The 23,317-nt window shown below is 50.1% G+C and overlaps 1 protein-coding gene across 2 annotated transcripts in view; it reads left to right on the forward strand.

The window, feature by feature from the left end:
* Positions 1-17,238, forward strand: part of ANGPT4 (angiopoietin 4) — a 46,881-nt gene extending 29,643 nt beyond the window's left edge. The window contains exons 4-9 of one of the 2 annotated variants that reach the window (XM_011943412.1): positions 4,213-4,460; positions 8,526-8,641; positions 10,001-10,102; positions 11,522-11,688; positions 15,495-15,625; positions 16,781-17,238. In XM_011943412.1, the coding sequence (XP_011798802.1) occupies positions 4,213-4,460; positions 8,526-8,641; positions 10,001-10,102; positions 11,522-11,688; positions 15,495-15,625; positions 16,781-16,941 (925 nt within the window). In that variant the 3' untranslated portion in view covers positions 16,942-17,238. The remainder of the gene's footprint in view (positions 1-4,212; positions 4,461-8,525; positions 8,642-10,000; positions 10,103-11,521; positions 11,689-15,494; positions 15,626-16,780) is intronic. The other variant, XM_011943413.1, reaches the window with a different exon arrangement.
* The last annotated feature ends 6,079 nt before the right edge of the window (positions 17,239-23,317 follow it).

Raw genomic sequence — 23,317 nt, forward strand, 5'->3', positions numbered from 1 at the left:
TGTTAGCCAGGATGGTCTTGATCTCCTGACCTCGTGATCCACCCGTCTCAGCCTCCCAAAGTGCTGGGATTACAGGCTTGAGCCACCGCGCCCGGCCAATATTTCACTTTTAGTGTTGATATTATTGTTGTTATTGTTATTGACATTGTTGTAGACTAAGGAAAGTAACAGTGAGCAGAGCCTTGGAAAGGGTGGCTGGAAATCTCAGGCCAACCCTGGCTCTGTCCTTGCCTTACTGGGTGAGGTTCAGCCCATCCCTTCTCACCATGAGGCCAACAGCCTCCTCATGCTTGGCTGGACTCCATTCCCCATGGGGAGCTAGGGGGGTGCCGACAGGTGGGGCAGTGGAGACCCCTGCCCAGGAAATGCTTGTGGTCTTCGTCACCTCATTTGTGACATGAGAGCAATAGCCTTCTCCGGACAAGTGCCCCAGATCCAGGATCTGGGATCCCTGAAGTTCAGATGTAAAGCCAAACCAGGAAGTCCCACCCTGTGGTAGCCTCCTGGTTCCTCATTGGTTTTGATGACCTATCCGTCTGGAATTTTAGCCCCATCCTGTGTACCTGCCTACCCAGAGAGACTGGATTCTGGTGGAATCACAGTTCAAACCTCTAACTGGATTCCACTAATTGAGACAGGAGATTTTAAATCTCTGCACTTTATTTGTCAAGTCACTTTTTCCAGGCCAGGCCTAGAAACCCCTGGTAAGTTTTGGTCATTAATACTATCCTGATCTCATGTAGTCCAGAGGGAAGAAACAGGGGCCCTTTAAGGCCAGCAGTCAGCTTCCAGGGAGGACAGAATAAGGGAGCCTATGCCCAGGGCAACAGGGAGATCCAGCCAAAAGGGTGGGCTGTGAAGGGGAACTCACAGCTTCCCATCCAAGGGAGCTCCAAAGAAAGAAGGTTCTGCCTTACCTGGCTGTGTGCCCTTGGGCCAGTTGCCTCACTCTTGGGCTTCAGTTTCCTGGTCTGTGAAATGGGAAGTGCCTTACTGGAGTTCAGGCCCCAGTAACTCTCTTCCAGAAAACTCTAGCAGCCTCCTCTCTGGCCTCTCAGCTTTGAGTCTCATCCCCTCCAGCCCCCACTCCACACTCTGGACAGAGTCTCTTTCTCAGCCCAGATAATCTGGGCTCCTCAGCCTGGCATTCAAGTCTGACCTGGCCCTGCTGAAATCTCAGCTTCGTCTCTCCTTTTCTTTTCCCACCTTCTCTGTGCCAGCCTTGTTCTACCCTCTCAGTTTCACCAAACAACAAGCAGCCTCCCTGGTCTCAACTCCTCTCTCATGGTGTGAGTCATTTCCTTTCCTTGGCCTCAGCCTCAGTTCCCCTCCTCATGCCCTGTCCTCTGCACACACTAGGGCCCTTCCTACCTTGGGGCCTTTGCATATGCTGTTTCCTCTGCCTGGAACAGCTTCCCCTTCTCCATTGGGCAACTCCTGCTCAAGGTCCCAGCTTACTGTCACCTCCTCCACGAAATCTTCCCAGGTCTGACTCATCTCCCTGTCCCCAGCACCTCCCAACCCAGAACCTGGCACAAAGCAGGCAGGCATGCCCACTTGGACCCTTCTCTCTTTCCTTGCCCATCTCCAACTGACTTTTGTGTTGTCCCTTTGCAGCCTTCATAATGGCAGGTGAGCAGGTGTTCCAGGACTGTGCAGAGATCCAGCGCTCTGGGGCCAGTGCCAGTGGTGTCTACACCATCCAGGTGTCTAATGCAACGAAGCCCAGGAAGGTTAGGGGGCTCCCTGGGAACTGTGGCTGTTAGAGGGTACTGAGCCAAGGGCTTCCCAGACAGACACCCCCCCCACTCCATCGGGACTTTGTCCAGTATCTGAAATACCAGAGGTGTAGGGGTGGCTTTGACTTCTGAAACCCCCAGCAGTCAGGGGTCAGATTGTGGAGATAAGCAGAAGTTCCCAAAGTTGGCAGTGCATCCTTCACCAGCATCACTTTAGAGGTGCTTTCATTGGAACAGCAGGAAATAGTTCTGTGTTGGTTAAGATGATGATAGCTGATATTACAAACAATCCCCAAAATTCCAGAGCCTTAGCCCAAAGATGTTTCTTTCTAGTTTACATATTGAAGGCAGGACTTGGGGTTCTGCCCCATGTGGAAATTAGAAACCAGGGCTAATGGAGGTGCCACCATTTTCAATGAGTGGCTCCCAAGGTTGTCCTAAAATTTAAGGTCAAGTCATCAGATAAGGAGGGTGACAGAGAAGAGCACGGATGTCAGGAGGGAGGGTCTGAGAGCCAGGCCTAGAAGGGAAACAACTAGCAGATTCCAACTTCACAATTTCCTTTTTTGTTGTTGTTTTTTTGTTTGTTTGTTTGTTTTTTGAGATAGGGTCTTGCTCTGGTGCCCAGGCTGGAGTGTAATGGCACGATCACAGCTCACTGCAGCCTTGACCTCCTGGGCTCGAATGATCCTCCTGCCTCAGCCTTCCAAGTAACTGGGACTACAGGTGCCCGCCACCACGCCTGGCTAATTTTTTTGTGTTTTTAGTAGGGACAGGGTTTCACTGTGTTTTCCAGGGTGGTCTCAATCTCCTGACGTTGTGATCCACCCGCCTCGGCCTCCCAAAGTGCTGGGATTACAGGCTTGAGCCACCGCGCCCGGCCGAAGCTGACATTCTATAAGCTGACATTCCAGGTTTCTTATGAACATGCAAACACATACATACAGAAGATTGCTAACTTACAATGGTTGGGCTTACAATGTTGTGACTTAACAATGGCACGAAGTGATACACATGCAGTAGAAACCGTACTTTGAGTACCCATACAACCATTGTGTTTTTCTTTCATTACAATATTCGATACCTTACATAAACTGTTCAACATTTTGTTATAAAATAGGCTTTGTGCTAGATGATTGTGCCCAACCACAGGCTAATGTAAGTGTTCTAGGCCTGTTTAAGGTGGCCTAGGCTAAGCTAGGATGTTCAGCAGGTTAGGTGTATCAAATGTGTTTTTGACTTAGGACACTTTCAACTTATGATGGCTTTATTAGGACGTAGCCCCATCATTCGTTTTGGAGCATCTGTATACTCCCGTTTTTATTCTTTTTAAGCCCAAATGTAGCCTACTACTTGTTTATACCTTGTTTTTATAAATTATTATTCAGTTACCTTAGAAAGATTCTATAACTGCATGACATGCTTGCTCATTCTTTTCTGCACCTTTACAATGCTCCACCATATGTTGTCCCTGCTTTTATTTCTCCAGTCCCCAGTTAATGGATATTGAGGTTGTTCCAGCCTTTTACTAATCCAACCAGTGATATGATGAGTAACATTACCATATCTCATTTCACACACGTGAGCAAATCTGGAGGATAAAATGCCCAAAAAGAAAGAGCTGAGTCAAAAACTTTCTTTTGAAAAACTCCTTTTTGCTTCTAAATCCATTACAAAAAAAAAGTCTCTTGATTATTATAATATATCAGACAACAGGAACCTGTGCGAAATAAAAGTGAAAGCTGGGCCCTCCATCCTGCCCCCATCTTCCTCCTCTCCATCTCCATCTACTCAAACCTGCTCTGCAGAAGTCACAGCCCTTGAGGGAATTTCTTTCATATTATCCCCAAACACAGGCACCACTGTGGTCTTTCCAGCCTTCTCCTATATGTTCACCCCATTTCTCTATATTTACATTAATACTTTCTTTCTTTCTTCTCTTGCCACACATGGGGTTAGACTTGATATGCCCCAAGTCCTGGGCATCTTTCCAATTCTGTGCAAATGCCTCCTTCTTCATGACTGCGTAACATTTCCAGGGACACCAAAACGCAACGGATTCAGCCAGTCCTGGCTGTTGGGCATCTAGGCTATATTGGTTTTTGTTTGTTTATTTTTCTATTAGAAGCAAGTCTACAGGGCCATTCTTGCCCATGCTCCCTAGAGGATATCTCCTGAGAGTAGACTGCCGGGTCAAAAAGCAAGCACATTTGGGATTTGATAATAGCTACCCAGTTGCCGGTGTCCCTCACACACCACCTCTTTCTTCCACTAAACCTCAATCTATATTACTCCAGGGCTGGGTACCTATTTTCTCCCCTCCTCAACCTGTGCCTACAGTGGGCACAGGACGTTCCACCACACTTGAGTCTCATTTTCAGGCTGCAGGGACTCCAGGGCCCAGGGGAGGTGCGCCGGGGTGCATGCTTCGCGAGGATGCCAGGCTCATCTCTGTGCGCCCCCTACCCCGCAGCGAGCTCGAGAAGCGGTTGCAGGCCCTGGAGACCAAGCAGCAGGAGGAGCTGGCCAGCATCCTCAGCAAGAAGGCGAAGCTGCTGAACACGCTGAGCCGCCAGAGCGCCGCCCTCACCAACATCGAGCGCGGCCTGCGCCGTGTCAGGCACAACTCCAGCCTCCTACAGGACCAGCAGCGCAGCCTGAGCCAGCTGCTGGTGTTGTTGCGGGACCTGGTGCAAGAAAGGGCTAACGCCTCGGCCCCGGGTGAGTGAGCTGGGTGTGCCCCAGTGCGGCTAAAGACGGGTAGGAGATGGGAGGGAGACCCTGCTCACACTCCAGGGTCTCTGGGCACCTGGGAGCCATTGCGGGCCCCACCTTCCCCAACCATCTGTGAAACAGAAATAACAATAAACAGTAATAACAATGGCAGCAACAACAATCCCAATCCAGGCCCTGTCCCCTAATTCTGTGTGTCACCTTGGGCATGCCCCTGCCGCTCCCTTGGCCTCAGTTTACCCGTGGGTTTTGGAGGTGAGGATAAGGGCAACAGCAGTCCAGACTGACAAGTTTGGTCTCCAGGATTCACTCTCCAGCCCCACTTTCTTGGGCTTGTCCTACCCCTCCCTGGGCCTCAGTTTCCCTAGCTATAGAATGGGGAGAAACTGGGAGGTTGGACTCAATGCACCCCAAGGACCTCTCTCATCTTAATGCCCCTGTCCCTAAGCCCAAGAGGGCCAAACAGAAGTGAAGAGGCATCCCTGGCCCTGGCTTCTGGGGCAGGGAAACAATGCTGGGCCAGGCTCCCAGGCCCTCACTGACTCCTTCTAACACAGCCTACTTGGGTTGTCCAAGGCATTCTTGGTCCCAGTGGCAATCACTCAGTCAACAATTTACTAAGCACTTACTGTGTTCCAGGCCCAGTGCTGGGTGCTGGGGATACAGCAGTGAATGCACAGTCACAGCCCCTGTCCCTTGCAAAAATGTTCAATCCCTGGTCTATGAGTCCCAGAGGGAAGGAGAAAGAAATACAGTTTTTGAGTGCCTAATATGTGCCAGATGCTCAGCTATCAGTGTTCCTGAAGTTTCTAGACCATGAAAACAGACAGGTCCAAAGGCTGTGCGAAGGAGAAGGGCTCTTAGCCTGAGGCTAGCAGGGGCATGGGAGGCTTTTGAACAGAGTGCGACTACTTTCAAGAAGCTCTGATTAGAACCATGTGTGGAGATGGCTTGATGAGAGAGAAAGATCAAAGGGGCTGCTGCTGCTCCTAGATCCATAGGGGAAGGCTGGAAAGCCTTTAAGACCCAATAGTGATGGCACTCCAGGCGCCACCAGTGCTGACAAGGATTTGAGGGCAGAGGATCCCACCTGGCTCCATCTAAGTCTGACAGACACTGCCAAGTAAGGATTTGAGGCCTAAAGAAGCTACAGGCAGGAAAAGTAGACACCTTCTAAACCGCGACACGTGGATTAACCTGAACCCATTACGGGCTTATGCATAGACCTAGCCATGAGCTACCTGAATTCATCCCATGTGTGGGTTTCTTGTAGCTCAGCCCAAGGCACAGGGCCTGGGCCCAACACTTCCCACTAACCCACGGCTAACCCAGTCTCCAGCTGAGGCTGAATGTCTACTCAATCATCTGAGTAGGAGGTTGTGTTGGGCACCTCATCTTGGGCACCTTTTGCCCAAACACCCTGTCCGCTGTGCTCCACTATCACCAGGGAAGGACACTAGGCAGCTGCTTTCACCCTCTTCTGGATGGAGAAACTGAAGGACAGACTCAGTCGCCAGGTGTTGAAGAGAGGGTTGGATGGAGATGGGGCACAGGAACCAGGCATTCTTGAAGTCTAGCAGGAAGGGAGCACTAGCTCTCTGCCTAGCTTTGTCCTAGTCAGGTGGAGGCTGGCGAAAGGAGAAAAGAGGCAAGTCTTCTGATGTTTTCAGGCAGTGGGGAGTTTGGTTCAGAAGGTTACAAGGACAAGGACACAGGTAGAAAAGACCTAACCTTTGCACGATATAAAAGCAGCAATTGTTAATGCAGGCTGTTTGCCCAACCTTACGTATGCTCAGTGGTGGAAATCCAAGGGGAGATGTGTAGGAGGAAGGGCACTGGTTTTGTAGTCAGATGGGCCAGAGTTCAAGCCCTGGCTCCTTCACTTATTGGCACTGGAACTTCATACAAGTCATTTATTTAACTTCTCAGAGCCTCAATTTTTCTTACCTGTAAAATGGGAATAATAATCTCATAGAGTTCTTGCACAGAGAATCAGATGAGTTCAGGCATACAAAAGGGTTCAGCACAGTGCCTATGGCCAAAAGCGAGGGAAACTGGTGCAAATTACCAGCCCAGATATTCAGAGGAGGACCAGATCAAACCATTACATGTCAATATCAGTCCATCCTATTCTTATGCCTCCCAAAAATATTTTTCCTGGTCCCAAACTACCCCTGGCATTACATGGCACCTTGGAAACACTACAATACATAGTGAATATTTCACTTTTTTTTTTTTTTTTTTTTTTTTGAGACGGAGTCTCGCTCTATCACCGGGGCTGGAGTGCAGTGGCCGGATCTCAGCTCACTGCAAGCTCCGCCTCCCGGGTTCCCGCCATTCTCCTGCCTCAGCCTCCCAAGTAGCTGGGACTACAGGCGCCCGCCACCTCGCCTGGCTAGATTTTTGTATTTTTTTAGTAGAGACGGGGTTTCATCGTGTTAGCCAGGATGGTCTTGATCTCCTGACCTCGTGATCCACCCGTCTCAGCCTCCCAAAGTGCTGGGATTACAGGCTTGAGCCACCGCGCCCGGCCAATATTTCACTTTTAGTGTTGATATTATTGTTGTTATTGTTATTGACATTGTTGTAGACTAAGGAAAGTAACAGTGAGCAGAGCCTTGGAAAGGGTGGCTGGAAATCTCAGGCCAACCCTGGCTCTGTCCTTGCCTTACTGGGTGAGGTTCAGCCCATCCCTTCTCACCATGAGGCCAACAGCCTCCTCATGCTTGGCTGGACTCCATTCCCCATGGGGAGCTAGGGGGGTGCCGACAGGTGGGGCAGTGGAGACCCCTGCCCAGGAAATGCTTGTGGTCTTCGTCACCTCATTTGTGACATGAGAGCAATAGCCTTCTCCGGACAAGTGCCCCAGATCCAGGATCTGGGATCCCTGAAGTTCAGATGTAAAGCCAAACCAGGAAGTCCCACCCTGTGGTAGCCTCCTGGTTCCTCATTGGTTTTGATGACCTATCCGTCTGGAATTTTAGCCCCATCCTGTGTACCTGCCTACCCAGAGAGACTGGATTCTGGTGGAATCACAGTTCAAACCTCTAACTGGATTCCACTAATTGAGACAGGAGATTTTAAATCTCTGCACTTTATTTGTCAAGTCACTTTTTCCAGGCCAGGCCTAGAAACCCCTGGTAAGTTTTGGTCATTAATACTATCCTGATCTCATGTAGTCCAGAGGGAAGAAACAGGGGCCCTTTAAGGCCAGCAGTCAGCTTCCAGGGAGGACAGAATAAGGGAGCCTATGCCCAGGGCAACAGGGAGATCCAGCCAAAAGGGTGGGCTGTGAAGGGGAACTCACAGCTTCCCATCCAAGGGAGCTCCAAAGAAAGAAGGTTCTGCCTTACCTGGCTGTGTGCCCTTGGGCCAGTTGCCTCACTCTTGGGCTTCAGTTTCCTGGTCTGTGAAATGGGAAGTGCCTTACTGGAGTTCAGGCCCCAGTAACTCTCTTCCAGAAAACTCTAGCAGCCTCCTCTCTGGCCTCTCAGCTTTGAGTCTCATCCCCTCCAGCCCCCACTCCACACTCTGGACAGAGTCTCTTTCTCAGCCCAGATAATCTGGGCTCCTCAGCCTGGCATTCAAGTCTGACCTGGCCCTGCTGAAATCTCAGCTTCGTCTCTCCTTTTCTTTTCCCACCTTCTCTGTGCCAGCCTTGTTCTACCCTCTCAGTTTCACCAAACAACAAGCAGCCTCCCTGGTCTCAACTCCTCTCTCATGGTGTGAGTCATTTCCTTTCCTTGGCCTCAGCCTCAGTTCCCCTCCTCATGCCCTGTCCTCTGCACACACTAGGGCCCTTCCTACCTTGGGGCCTTTGCATATGCTGTTTCCTCTGCCTGGAACAGCTTCCCCTTCTCCATTGGGCAACTCCTGCTCAAGGTCCCAGCTTACTGTCACCTCCTCCACGAAATCTTCCCAGGTCTGACTCATCTCCCTGTCCCCAGCACCTCCCAACCCAGAACCTGGCACAAAGCAGGCAGGCATGCCCACTTGGACCCTTCTCTCTTTCCTTGCCCATCTCCAACTGACTTTTGTGTTGTCCCTTTGCAGCCTTCATAATGGCAGGTGAGCAGGTGTTCCAGGACTGTGCAGAGATCCAGCGCTCTGGGGCCAGTGCCAGTGGTGTCTACACCATCCAGGTGTCTAATGCAACGAAGCCCAGGAAGGTTAGGGGGCTCCCTGGGAACTGTGGCTGTTAGAGGGTACTGAGCCAAGGGCTTCCCAGACAGACACCCCCCCCACTCCATCGGGACTTTGTCCAGTATCTGAAATACCAGAGGTGTAGGGGTGGCTTTGACTTCTGAAACCCCCAGCAGTCAGGGGTCAGATTGTGGAGATAAGCAGAAGTTCCCAAAGTTGGCAGTGCATCCTTCACCAGCATCACTTTAGAGGTGCTTTCATTGGAACAGCAGGAAATAGTTCTGTGTTGGTTAAGATGATGATAGCTGATATTACAAACAATCCCCAAAATTCCAGAGCCTTAGCCCAAAGATGTTTCTTTCTAGTTTACATATTGAAGGCAGGACTTGGGGTTCTGCCCCATGTGGAAATTAGAAACCAGGGCTAATGGAGGTGCCACCATTTTCAATGAGTGGCTCCCAAGGTTGTCCTAAAATTTAAGGTCAAGTCATCAGATAAGGAGGGTGACAGAGAAGAGCACGGATGTCAGGAGGGAGGGTCTGAGAGCCAGGCCTAGAAGGGAAACAACTAGCAGATTCCAACTTCACAATTTCCTTTTTTGTTGTTGTTTTTTTGTTTGTTTGTTTGTTTTTTGAGATAGGGTCTTGCTCTGGTGCCCAGGCTGGAGTGTAATGGCACGATCACAGCTCACTGCAGCCTTGACCTCCTGGGCTCGAATTATCCTCCTGCCTCAGCCTTCCAAGTAACTGGGACTACAGACACATGCCACCATGCCCTGGCTAAAATTTTTAAATATTTTGTAGGGACAAAGTCTCCCTATGTTCCTAGGCTGGTCTCAAACTCCTGGGCTCAAGTGATCCTCCCTCCTTGCGCCTAAATTGCTAGGATTACAGGTGTGAGCCACCATTGCTCTATTTCCTTTCACCCCCTCTTAATATACCAAAGAGAATGCCTCTGTTTGTCTCCAGGTTGTCTTTTACACTTCTCACACACCTGCTAAACTCTCCTTTCAACAAAAAGAGGTCAAGCTTCCATTTACCTAGTATGTGCCAGGCACTGTTCTAAACACTTTACATGACCCATCTCATTTAATTTTCACAACTCCAGTTTGCAGATGAGAGACTGAGGCACAGAGATTAAGGTATAAACCTCCATTTTACAAATGAGAAGAGGAAGGCTCTGAGAGGTCATTACTTACCCACCACTTTAGAAAAATGATGGCAATGGATGGGCAATTTGAGCCTGGATCTTTCTGATGCCCAGGACCCCCAGGCTCACCTGTTGCTCTTTGGGGGTCTGTCAGCCTAGCCACATTTGGGTCAGCACAGACCTGGCCTCTGGCTGCCTCCAAGGGCTCCCAGCTGTGCCTTGCCCACCCCCTCCAGGTGTTCTGTGACCTGCAGAGCAGTGGAGGCAGGTGGACCCTCATCCAGCGCCGTGAGAATGGCACCGTTAATTTCCAGCGGAACTGGAAGGATTATAAACAGGTAACCCTGCTGCCTTGGGGAGGGGCCATTCAGCCCTGAAACTTGGGGCAGGAGTTGGGCTGTTGGAAGGGGACTGCTTTGCCCTCATTCCTCCCCCAGAAAAAATCAACTCATCTAAACTTGACAGTGCACATCTGCTTTATGGTACCCCATCACCTGAATTTGAATGTTCTTTTTGAAAACTTTGACATATGTTCTAAGAAAAAAAAGTTTAGCTTTATTTTTGTTTTAATTTTTTTAAAAAATAATACATATACATTGCTAATTTTTTAAAGAATACAAAGGAGGGGACAGAATAAAAATCCCCCCCAGTCACCCCTGACTGCATTACTTTAATGAAGTTTCTTGTCTTTTCATACACCTATGGTCATATCTGCAGTAGAGATTCATCAACGAGGAATTGCAAGGCCAAAGATCACATGTATTTTATCAGAAGAGAAACCCGATTGTTTTCCAATTTTTTAATTAGGTTTGAATAAAGGATTTTTTGTCAAGCTGCCTTAAAATACTTAAAAACTCTGAAAGTTTTCAAAGCCAAAGAAATAGAAAAAGATTCCCACAAGGTGATACAGCAGTTCTGTTATCTGTGTCTGCTTGCTGTTCATTTAGGGAATACTTAAAAATAAATACCAAATTAAGTTATGAGTGTTTTGAACTAATTGGGTTTTAAACGATAATTAAAATGGCAAGGAGGAATAGGGTGTCCAGGTGCAGAAGTACACAAAACAGCACTGAATATTAACCATCAGGCTAAGCCACACTGCATCGTGACTAAATTGGGGAGCGGGCTTTGGATGTGCCCCTGTCCTTGGTGCTGAATTCTTGTTCTGTCCAAGGGCATTGGGACATGACATTCCTCACACTCTCAGTTTTACATTTCTGTGTGACTGAAATCTTGCAGTGGCTGCGCTGTCACTGAACAAAGTTTGGTCTACTATTTATGTAACTGATTGAAATACTTATTTAATTTTTGTTGAGGTTTAACATACATGTGGCTAAGTACACAAATAAAGTGTAAGTCTCAGTGAAACTTTACATATGTATTCAACCACGTGACCACCACTCAGAGTTAGATGTACAACACTCCCAGCACCCCAGAGGCCCACTTTGTGCCCCCTCCCAGTCAATACTCCACCAAAGGTAGTCACCAAAGATTAGTTTTCCTGTTCTTGACCTTCAGAGGAATGTGATTTCAGTAACTTTTAACAGACTTTTACACTTACAAAAGCCTTAGTCTTTTCCCTGTAGCAGGTGGAGGGCTCCCACTCCCAGGCCTGCCTACACTGTACTTATGAACTCGATCATTAAGCACAGTGGTTTTGTATAAGCAGCCCTGGAGCCTGGCCCAGCCCAGCTCCTCAGCCAGGGGCATGGCCTCCTCCTCAGCATGAGTCTCACCCCACGCTCCCCTCCCTATAGGGCTTCGGAGACCCAGCTGGGGAGCACTGGCTGGGCAATGAGGTGGTGCACCAGCTCACCAGAAGGGCAGCCTACTCTCTGCGTGTGGAGCTGCAAGACTGGGAAGGCCACGAGGCCTATGCCCAGTATGAACATTTCCACCTGGGCAGCGAGAACCAGCTATACAGGTGGGCTCAGGGCCCAGACCGGTGTGGGGGCTGGGGTCTTCAGGCTAGTGGGGAGGCTGGGGTCCCCAGGCTGGTGTCTACAGAGTCTGCACCAAGGGTCAGTCTCTGGGCGTCTCCTGTCCCTGCCATCTGTCCCCCATTTGGGTGCACGTCATGGGATCTGGAGGCGGCTAGTTAGCACTCAGCATGTCCTAGCCGCTGGGTGGAGTGGAAAGAATGTCACCGGCGCTGCCATCTGAGGAGCAAGAAGGGGTCTCCCAAGGTCAGTCACCCCAAGTCAGCCTTTTTACAGAGACCCAGAAGCAAAAGGAGGTGACTTGCCCAGCCTGTCCTATGCCCGGGGTTAGGTGGAAGGGTCCCTGGGCCGGAAGTTGAAATTCCTGCGCTCATTGTGGCCTTGCTCCAGCTTGCTTTGGGAATTTGGACAAGGCAGTCTGGCTTCTCTGAGCTTCTGCTTCTTCAATAGCACGATGAGCTTAAACATGACAATATTGTAAGATGATCAAGGTTTCTCACCCCATCCTCAGCCTGGTTCTTGGTATATTTGGGAAAAGGAATTAGCATTTATTGAGCACCTACTATGTTCCAGGCACCATTATTCCATTTAATCTTCCCCACAACACTTTGAGGTAGGCATTATTGTACCTACTTTAGTAATATGGAAACTGAGACACCAAGTTTAAGTATCCTGCCCAAAGTTACAAGTTAAATGAGCTGGGATTTGAACTCAGATCTCCCTGCTGCAAAACTCATGATGTCTCCACAACATGACATTGCCTCTCAGAGAAATTTAAGGATCTTTTAGATAAGCCTGGGTCCTGGCTATCTCTGAACCAGGAAAAAATTGGAATTATACACTCACACTCACAGGGCTGCAAAAAACCTCACATGTCATCTGGTTCTTCATAGATTCCCTCCATAGTTGCAATCATCATCCAGCTGTGCTGGAATACCTCCACTGATGGGAAGGTCGCTTCATCCCAAGGATTCTCTGAATGACTCTCTGTCCTCCTGAACTTTATGCCTGATTCCACTTCTGGGAACTTCTCAGTGATATGTACCCACTCTTTCCTCCAGCTGAGTCGCATTTAAGCCACTGGCCACCAAAGCAAAGGCTTTTTTGAGGCAGGGTCTCACTCTGTTGCCCAGGCTGGAGTGCAATGGTATGATCGCAGCTCACTGCAGCCTTGACCTCCCAGACCTCCCAGGCTCCAATGACCTTCCCACCTCAGCCTCCCAAGTAGCTGGGATTACAGGCATGCACCACCATGCCCAGCTAATTTTTGTATTTTTTATAGAACAGGGTTTCCCTGTTTTTATAGAAACAGGTTGCCCGGGTTCTGACATCCCTCCTTATGGGATCCATACCAACTTGATAATGCGAGGTCCAGAGCTGAATGAAAAATTCCTTGGATGTCCCCCTACTCCTCACACCTGACCAGTGAGTAGCTACAACACCATGCTGAGTTCCATTTAAGCCACTGGCCACCAAAGCAAAGGCTTAAGTCCTGACTCCATCCCTACTTCCCTGAGTGACCCTGAGCAAGTCCCTTCACCTTTTCATATGTAAAAGGGTGTGATGAGGCCTGAATGAGATACTGCACATGAAGCATTAACACAGTGCCTGGCATGTAGTAAACACTCAGCAAATAATATTACAATCACTGTCCCAAGGTAGCCCTTCATACCCTTGACTGGACTGCTTTCTGGGAGCACTGCTGTTCCCATCCCCAGACATAGTAAGTGCCTAAAAGGAAGCTGAGGGAGCCTCCCAAGTTTTCTACACAGAGAATAATTAAGTCTCATTTCCCTGGTGACAGACACAGTCTGTGACTGGAGATGTGGAGACTGAGCCAACCACATACCCAGGCCCTGTATTCCCTCTGAATTCCCACTGGGGAATTTCTCAGGCCCTGCCCTGGGGGTACAAAAGCTTCCTTGAGCTTCCTTGGCCACATCTGCCATCCACTTGCCTCCACCCAGCAAGACCTTCTTTTTTATTTTATTTTTCGTTTTATTTTTCTTTTCTTTTTTTTTTTCTTTTTTTTTTTTTTTTAGACAGGGTCTCACTCTATTGCCCAGGCTGGGGTGCAGTGGCATGATCACAGCTCACTGCAGCCTTGACCTCCCAGACCTCCCAGGCTCCAGTGACCTTCTCACCTCAGCCTCCCAAGTAGCTGGGATTACAGGCATGCACCACCATGCCCAGCTAATTTTTATATTTTTTATAGAAACAGGGTTTCCCTATGTTGCCCAGGCTGATCTTGAACTCCTGGGGTCAAGCAATCAGCCTGCCTCAGCCTCCCAAAGTGCAGGGATTAGAGGCATAAGCCACCCTACCCAGCCTCAGCAGGACCTTCTTAATTGCTCCCAAATTGGCTCCCTACTTCGGCTGCCAGTGCAGCCTCCCCCAACCCTGCTGTACAAACGCCCCACATTCTCTCCAACCAGGCCCAGCCATCTGCCAAGGACCAAATAATAACAAGCACTGAATGTGTTGAGCAGTCAGCCCGTGGCACTGCTCTTCCCACTTCACACACTGACATCACCAAAACACAATAACAAATGACGGCAGCACTGTTAATTTCACTATTGTTACCACTGGAACAGATGAAGAAATTGAGGCTCAGTGGGGTGAGCCAATCGTCCAAGGCCATGCAGCTATCAAGTGGCAGAGGTGGAATTTGAATCCAGGCTTTCTGCCCCCAGATCTCATGGTCTTCATCACCAGGCAGGCTTGGACATGCCCACCAAGGCCACAGAGCCTGGCAAAGAAATAGAAACCCATACCCGGCTGGCCGCAGATGTCGAAGCTGCAGAGCTGGGGTGCCCTGGAGCCCAGATCCATGGGGGCTGGTGTGGTCAGGGAAAGCTTCTTGGAAGAGGTGGGTGATTGTGAGGAGGTGTGATGGGGCTGGGGTTGCCAGATCATCATCAGCTGGGGAGCAAAGTGCACGTAGACTACCAAGTCAGACCACACTAGGCTGGCATGTGGCTCTGACCCTCATTCATTCTGAGACTTGAGCAGGTTTCTTTGGCTCTTGGGATTTCTGTTTTCACATGTGTAAAATGGGAATAGGGTGTTGTGAGGATTAAATGAGAATGAGTTAACCTAGGCAAAGCACTTTGAACAATGCCTGACACATAGCAGATGCAAAAAAAAAAAAAAAAGAAAGAAAGAAAGAAAAAGAAATGTTGCCGGGCACAGTAGCTCACATCTGTAATCCCAGTGCTTTGGGAGGCTGAGGCAGGCAGATTACTTGAGCTCAGGTGTTCAAGACCAGCCTGGGCAACAAAGTGAGACCCTATCTTAACAAAAAATACAAACATTAGCTGGGCCTGGTGGCACATACCCATAGTCCCATTTACTCAGGAGGCTGAGGTGGGAGGATTGCTTGAGCCCAAGAAGTCAAGGTGGTAAAGAGCTGTGATCGTGCCACTGCACTCCAGCCTGGGCAACAGAGCAAGATGCTGTCTCTAAAGAAAAAAAAAAAAAATGTATATATATATATAAGCTATTATTATCATTATTGTGACCATTATCACTTCCCTCCAAGACTCAGGTTCAGTGAGATGGGGGAAGCCTGGCATACAGTAAGTGCTGTGTCCCTGGGAGGCAACAGGCAGGGAAGGCAATCCAGGAAGGGAAACAGCCCAAGCCCTCCACCCAGGCTGGGACTCTCCCTCCAAGAACACCTGGAGGGGAAGCCCAGCCTGGGACAAAGCCACTGGGGGAGTTCTTCCTTGACACAGCCCCAACCTGACTCTGGGCCCTTCTGCCACCACCACCTCTGGGTGGCCTCCAGGCTTTCTGTGGTCGGGTACAGCGGCTCAGCAGGGCGCCAGAGCAGCCTGGTCCTGCAGAACACCAGCTTTAGCACCCTTGACTCAGACAACGACCACTGTCTCTGCAAGTGTGCCCAGGTGATGTCTGGAGGTAGGTGCAGGGTAGGGTGAAGCTCCACCCACCCACGGGCTTACCCAGATTGACACTCCCATTCCCTCCCCAGGTTCGTGTGTGCCCGGGTACTGTCAGGAGGGTGGGTGCAGGTCCAGGCCTTGCCCACCCATAGGCTCACTTGGCTGTGCCCCTTCGGTGCCTTCCCCCACTGGGTCCTTGAGGTCCCCTCCAGGTCTCACCTCCTCCTAAAGCTGGCACCACCAGTTTTCCTCAGAGACAAGGCTAAAGGAACACTGAGTGTGAGACCCTGCGGGGAGGCACCTATCAGTCCCAACCCCAGGCAAGCTGAACCAGAATCAGGAGACCAGAGGGAGGCAGAGGGGCAGCTCCCCACCAGCTCTGACTCAGGCAGTGTTCTTTGGTAGGCACAGAGGTCAGCGAATGGGAAGTGGAGTGAATGGGAGACAGAGACAAAGTAGGAAGAACAGAGACAGGGGGAGAGACCTTCTGAGACACAGAGGACAGATGGAGAAAGAGAGAGACACCAAGGCTGTCAGAGTCATTGAGCAGCAGATGGAGAGCTACCCCAGGGCAGAGAAGTACAGAGGGAGACGGGGGAGAAAGACTCAGCCCAACAAGAGGCCAGGAGATGAACACAGCGTGTGAAAGTTGGGGGCCCAGAGGAAGTGAGGGCCAGAGACATGAAAGGCAGAGGAGGACAAAGACCATCAGACAAAGATGAACACAATGGGACACACAGAGACAGACCCAAGCACAGAGACCATCAGAGAGAAAGAGATGAACCTGGAGAGTGAGAGACTCAGAGAGAGTGACAGAGACCACTAGGAAGCAGTGGGGAGAGCGATTTGGGGAGGCTGGGGAGCTGGAAAGGCAGAGGGTCAGTGAGGGAGGAAGACAGGGACACCAAGGGCTCAGGGAGAAGGCTGGGAGGAGCGAAGGGGCTCGAGGAGTGGCCAGAGCCCCTTGCTGCCCTCTAGAGGCCCGGGCTGAGCAGAGGGTCTGTTGTCCACCCCACCCCCACTCCCACCCAGCCCTATCCCCAGCCAGCTGGCTTCCCAGAGGAGGTAACAGCCCCATCAGTCTTTGTTCTCTTTGGGACACAGGAGCTGCCCTCTTGCCATTGGCTGGGCTCCCACCTCCACCAAGCACTTTTCCTCCCTCTTCCACCAGGGTGGTGGTTTGATGCCTGTGGCCTGTCAAACCTCAATGGTGTCTACTACCACGCTCCCGACAACAAGCACAAGATGGACGGCATCCGCTGGCACTACTTCAAGGGTCCCAGCTACTCGCTGCGTGCCTCTCGCATGATGATACGGCCTTTGGACATCTAACAAGCAGCTGTGCCAGAGGCTGGACCACACAGGAGAAGCTCGGACTTGGCACTCCTGGACAACCCGGACCCAGATGCAAGACACTGTGCCAGCACCTTCCTTGACACCCTGGGCTTCCTGAGCCAGCCCTCCTTGCCCCAGAAGTCCAGAAGGGTCATCTGCCCCCCTACTCCCCTCTGTCTGTTACATGGAGGGTGTTCAGGGCCCATCCCTCTGATGTAGTCCTCACCCTTCTCTCCCTCCCCCTTCAGGGGCTCCCTGCCTGAGGGTTCTTGAATGGGCTGAGAACAGACCAAACTTGACTCTTCAAAGGAATACATGACCAATGGTGGGGTTGCAGGCAGGTGGAAAGGTATTTGCACACTGGAAGCTGCCCAGATGGCCCAGGTTCTATCCCTTGGGTTGGCGAGAAGGCCATCTCTCATTCCAAGCTCCTGTTCCAAGCTTTCCTAGTCTTGAGATGTCCTTGAACTTTCTTTTCAAGTCTGAAGGGGCTGCATCCACTCCTTAATGGGTGGGTTAATCATTATTTCCCCTTCATACTTCACCACTTCTAGGCTCCAATGACCCTAGAGCTCAGGGTCTTTAGACTTCACCACTTCTAGGCTTTACCACTTCACCACTTCTGGGCTCCAATGTTTGGAGCTCAGGGTCTTTAGGAGACCTAAAAGACATGCTCCTTCACCTCCAGCATGTCCTAGAGGATGTGTCACAGGGAATAACTATGGCTTGTCTCTAAAAGTACCTGTGAGCAATGAGAAAAGGAAACAGTAGGTTAAGTCAAAGTGAACAGGCAGTTTTCACTGCAGGACTGATCAGAGCCTTTAATATGGCCAAGTGCCTTATTACTACCCATAAAGGGGCTAGAGTGGGCAGCTTTCTCCAAATTTACTTATTTGAAAATGGGCTCAGTTTGTCCCAGAGCATCTCACAGGGCTGTAGATGCTCTTGGACAAAGCTAGTGCTCCCCTGGCGCAAGGAGGAGCCCCACAGCCCCATCCCCACCTCAGCTATACTCACCCTTTTTGGCTACAAGGGCGACAGTGACAGCCTCAAACAACCTCTAAAAACAACTAGAAATAACCTTTCAGTTGAAACAGATACCATCCCTGAAGAAGGGTCTAGAACTTAGTCCCTGCCTGTGTTATAGGCTCATGTCCTCCAAAGCTCCTTCAAGCCCCAGGAAGCTGATCTCTACCTGGGTGGCTTCCCTCAGGACTTCCTGTAACCTCAACTCCCCCAGGCTCAATTACAGGGACTGTTGGGCAGGACATCTGTCTCCAAGTCCAGATGCTCTCTGCCTCCAAGCCGAAGCCCCTAGCCTCCCTCCCCTTCCCCATCCAGCAGTGATGCTGCCTCTGTGGTGGTAGGTGGGGAGCTGCAGGGAAGGAGATCAGGCCTCTGCCTGAGATTGGGAGACCAGGGCCCACATAGCTTCTTTCAGAGGATGGAGTCAGAAAGGATCCACAGCCACTGTATCACCTGCCCCCATCACTGTGTCATGCTCTCTGCCCTGCTGTCATCAGCCAACACCCAGGCCTAGCCAGGAGCCCACCTGCCCTACTGCCAGGATACACATCTGTCCTCAGAAGGTTTTCTCCAGGATGAGACTGGGCCAATGGGAATAGGATACCTTCATCCCCCAGCTCTGCCCCAGCCCTGAGTCCCACTCTCAGCCGATCCCTGAGTCAACCCAGCACAGACTGACTTTGATCTCATTCCTGGGAAACAGCACTTTTCCCCTTCAAGACCCAAAGGATATGGTTGCTGCTGGTGGCATTTCAGGCAGGATGGGAAATCTTTAGGGGCAGGTTGCTGCCCAGAGAGCTCAAATTGCCTCAGGCAGCATTTGCCCAGCAGACCTTTATTTAGCCTCTACTGTGTGCAGTGTGGTGTGGTGGGCAGGGCTTTGGAGTCAGACAAACCTGCTCCAGCTCTGACACTTTGGTCCAGTGGCTCAGCCTCTCAAGGCCCCAGTTATCTTCTCAATCGTCAAAGCCTCAGTTGTCCCATCTGTGAAATGGAGATGATAATATTCCTTCCTGGCTGGGCTGTGACAAGGAGGAAATGAGACCATGTATGTCATCGTCTTAGTGGAGCCTGGCATGAAGCAGGTGCCTAATAATGTTTGTCCCCAAAGAGGTGAATGGGGTGAGGAAGGCATTCCCCAGCACATGCCGCTCCTTCTCCTGCACTCAGGTGAGGAAAAGGTGTTTTATTTTTGTATCCACATCATTTATCTTTCTACTGTAGTTTCTAGGCTGACTGCAAGCTAGAGAGGAGACAGGGCAAAGCTGTGAGGCCCAGGGACAGAACTCCTCGGGTAGGATGAAGGCCCAAGTCCCTCTCTGTACTCCCATTTTATAAGGGGGCAGGAAGCTGATTTGAGTTGCCCTCAGACACCTGTTCTTTATGTCATTTTATTTTATTTTTTTGAGACAGAGTCTCACTCTGTTGCCCAGGCTGGAGTACAGCAGTGGCATGATCTCGGATCACTGCAATCTCTGCCTCCCAGTTCAAGTGATTCTCCTACCTCAGTCTCCTGAGTAACTGGAATTACAGACGCCTACCACCACACCTGGCAAACTTTTGTATTTTCAGTAGAGACGGGGTTTCATCATGTTGGCCAGGCTGGTCTCAAACTCCTGGCCTCATGTGATCCACCTGCCTTGGCCTCCCAAAGTGCTGGGATTACAGGCGTGAGCCACCATACCCAGCCTCAGACACCCATTCTTAAATATTCATCCTTCTTTCTTATCATCCTTCCTCCTCCATGCCAGGACTCAGGTACAAGGGATAGAAATTCTAGCCCCAAGAAATAAATTGACTCACAATTTATTGTCTAAGGGTAAAGGCAAGTGAGGTTAGATCCAGAGGCTCAAATGATGTCAGCTCCAACTCTCAGCCCCTCCATCTGCCCCATTGACTTCATTCTCAGCCAGGATCTTTCCTCACAAGAAGGCTCTGGCAGCCCCGGGCTCGTGTCCTTCCAGCTCAGCGTCCCTGACTCGGGGAGCTCCCCTGTCTCCATGGTTCCAGTAAAGGAATGATTTTCTGCAGCCAGGACTGGTCCTGTGTCCATCCTTGCGCTTATCACTCTTACTCTGCTTGACCAGACCTTGGTCACATGATCACGCCTGGCACCAGCAGTGGGGTCAGTGCCACCCAAGTCATGACTTCAGGAAGCAGGGATGCTGGGCAGGCAGGAGCAGGTGTTCACCTTCCCTCCTTCCCTCCTTCCCTGTCCCTGGCTCCCATCTCTCTTCTCTCCATCTCTGTGCCCTCTCTCAGCCTCTCCATCCCCAGGTCCTGACCCCAGGCTCCAGTTCATCCCAGATTGCCTCAGACTATCAAGGACACAGCTGCGTCCTGCCCAGGAATATTAGCTCCTATTCTCAGTCCTGACTCTGCCATTGGATCAGAGCCCCTGGCCCTCTCTGAACCTCAGTTTCCCATGGACAGAACACCTAGCAACCTCTGGGAGCCCTTCTGACAGTGATGCTGACTCACAATGGCTGCAGACAAGACCAGCCTGAGGATCCTGGGCAGCACAAGGCGCTGTAGAGGGCATGGCTGGTGTGGTCTCAAGCCTAGACTGGGTTCCTGGGGGCCACAGCTCATAGAAACCAGCCTCTAGGATACCTGCATCTGCGGGTTCCTATGCAAAACCCTTGTCACCTCTCCCTGCACCAGGTTAGTTTTCTTACCATTTCAGTGATGAAGAAATTAGGCACTGGGCACAGTGGCTCCTAGCCTGTAATTCTAGCCTTTGGGAGGCCAAGGTGGGTGGATTGCCTGAACTCAGAAGTTCAAGACCACCCTGGGCAACATGGTGAAACCCCGTCTCTACTAAAAATACAAAAACTAGCTGGGCATGGTGACACATGCCTGTAGCCCCAGCTCCTCGGGAGGCTGAGGTGGGAGAATTGCTTGAACCGGGAGGCGGAGGTTGCACTGAGCTGAGATCTCGTCCCTGCACTCCAGCCTGGGTGATGGAACCAGACTGTCTCAAAAAAAAAAAAGAAAGAAAGAAAGAAAAGAAAAAAGAAATTAGGGCTCAGAGAGGGAAAGGGTCTCATCCAAGGCAGCACAGCCATGCACCACCTCCAGCACATTTGCATTTGTAAGCTGCCTTCCTCTCCCAGAACACTCTGGACATCTGGGCATCTACCACCAAACTCCTATACCAAGGGCAGGAGGAACTTCCTGGAAAGGCCTCCAAGACCACTCAGTCTCTCCCACTGGCACCCGATGGATCCTGAGGGAGCCAGATCGGCAGAACACATCATTTCTGAGATCTCTGCATGTTCCCAGCAAAGTCAGTTTCCACACTGGGGAGAGAGTTCCCTGAGTACACCCCAGAGACAACCACGACGGGCGAGGTAGAAAGCGGCCATGTGCCGAGGGTGAGGGATGATCCTCATCAGGATGGTTTGCCTCAGTGGCCGGGGAATTTGACCCTTTTTTCTGAGTTTTCCTTCCCCTCAGTCTGTGTGGTCCTTCACCTCTCCCATTTAAAGATGCTTCAGAAAGCTGACAGCGTCACCTTGGCAACACCAGAATCAACATCCTTAAATGAGAAGATGAGGTGAAGTGACTTGCCATGATTTGTTCATTCTACTTCCCCTCCGTAATAAAGCAGCTCACAAAGCTGTAATAATTAATCCAACATGGCACAGGTATAAGGATTAGCAAATGATGACCACAAATAATCCATGCGATATATGTGTATTATTTTTTATCGATCTCGGTTAACCTTGAGAAAGAAAATAATTAACCAGACTTGCTTTCTGATGTGACACAAAGGATAAGCCCACACCAGCCCACAGGCTATAAAAACAACTGACAGATATCATAATGCACAACCACTCAATATCCGTGTGACCTTAAGTAAGTTGTACAACCTCCCTGTGCCTCAGGTTCCCCTCTGTAGCAAGCTGGTAATACTGCTGCTTCATGGGGTCATTGAAGGATTGATCAATGAATTTTTCTTTGCTGTGGCATGGGCATATTTGGCATCTGGTGAAGCCATGGACCCCTCCTCAGAATGGCGTCTTCATATGCTTAAAATAAAATTAAATGTATTGGATTATGAAGGAAACAAATTATATTAAAAACACAATCATTGGTCGGGCACGGTGGCTCATGCCTATAATCCCAGCACTTTCAGAGGTTGAGGCATGCAGATCACAAGGTCAGGAGATCAAGACCATCCTGGCTAACACGGTGAAACCCCATCTCTACTAAAAATACAAAAAAACGTTTAGCCAGGCATGGTGGCGGGCACTTGTAGCCCCAGCTACTCGGGAGGCTGAGGTAGGAGAATGGCGTGAACCCAGGAGGCGGAGCTTGCAGTGAGCCAAGATTGTGCCACTGCACTCCACCTGTAAAAATACAGTCCTCTGTAGGCACATGTGTTATGCCAAGTTCCTGTGAGGGTCCAAAGGACCCATCTGTTGTGCCGAATAAGTTCCAGAGTTGGACCTCAGCACACACGTGTACATCTGGGCACCTGTGCACAGAGCTTGTATGCACAGAGCAGGAACACATGCATGCTACAAAAGGCTCAAGAGCCAAACTCCAAACTGGCTGCCCTTGTTGATGATTTCCAGCTGTTGGAAGATGAAAAGGTGAAGGTAGATGTGTTTTGGAGATAAAAAGCCTTGCTTCTCTGTTTACTGTCTATGTGACCTTGAGCGAATTGGTTGACCTCTCTAAGACTCAGTTTTCTGGAATATAATATGGTTCTCTTCTCTCAGAGAAAGGGTGGAGTTCAGTGAGGTAACAGAAATGTAAGCATTGCATCATTCAGAATGCTCTGGGCTGTAAGTAACAGAACACCAACTCCACTGGTTTAAATGAAAAAGAAATTGATCATCTAGAGGTAGGCTTCAGGGATGACAGGAATCAGGACCTCAATGATGTCAGTAAAGCTCCAGGCCGCTTCTGACCCTCCACTCAACCACTCACTCTTCCACCTCCCTGTCAGATTTGTCCCAAATGAGGTTCTCCTGGTAGTCCATATGGGAGTAGTGTCCATGCTGTGTAGTGTCTTTTCCCCATCAGCAGAAGACAGAACCTTTGTTTTTCTTTTTTTTTTTTTTTTTTTTTTTTTTTTTTTTTTTTTTGACAGAGTCTTGCTCTGTCTTCTAGGCTGGAGTACAGTGGTGCGATCTCAGCTCACTACAACCTCTGCCTCCTGTGTTCAAGCAATTCTTGTGCCTCAGTCTCCCAAGTAGCTGGGATTATGGGTGCCTGTCACCACACCTGGCTGATTTTTGTATTTTTAATAGAGACTAGGTTTCATCATGTTGACCAGGCTGGTCTCAAACACCTGACCTCAGGTGATCCACCCACCCCAGCCTCCCAAAGTGCT

This window comes from Colobus angolensis, unplaced genomic scaffold (assembly GCF_000951035.1).
Source record: "Colobus angolensis palliatus isolate OR3802 unplaced genomic scaffold, Cang.pa_1.0 Scaffold219, whole genome shotgun sequence".
Taxonomy (NCBI): Eukaryota; Metazoa; Chordata; class Mammalia; order Primates; family Cercopithecidae; genus Colobus; species Colobus angolensis.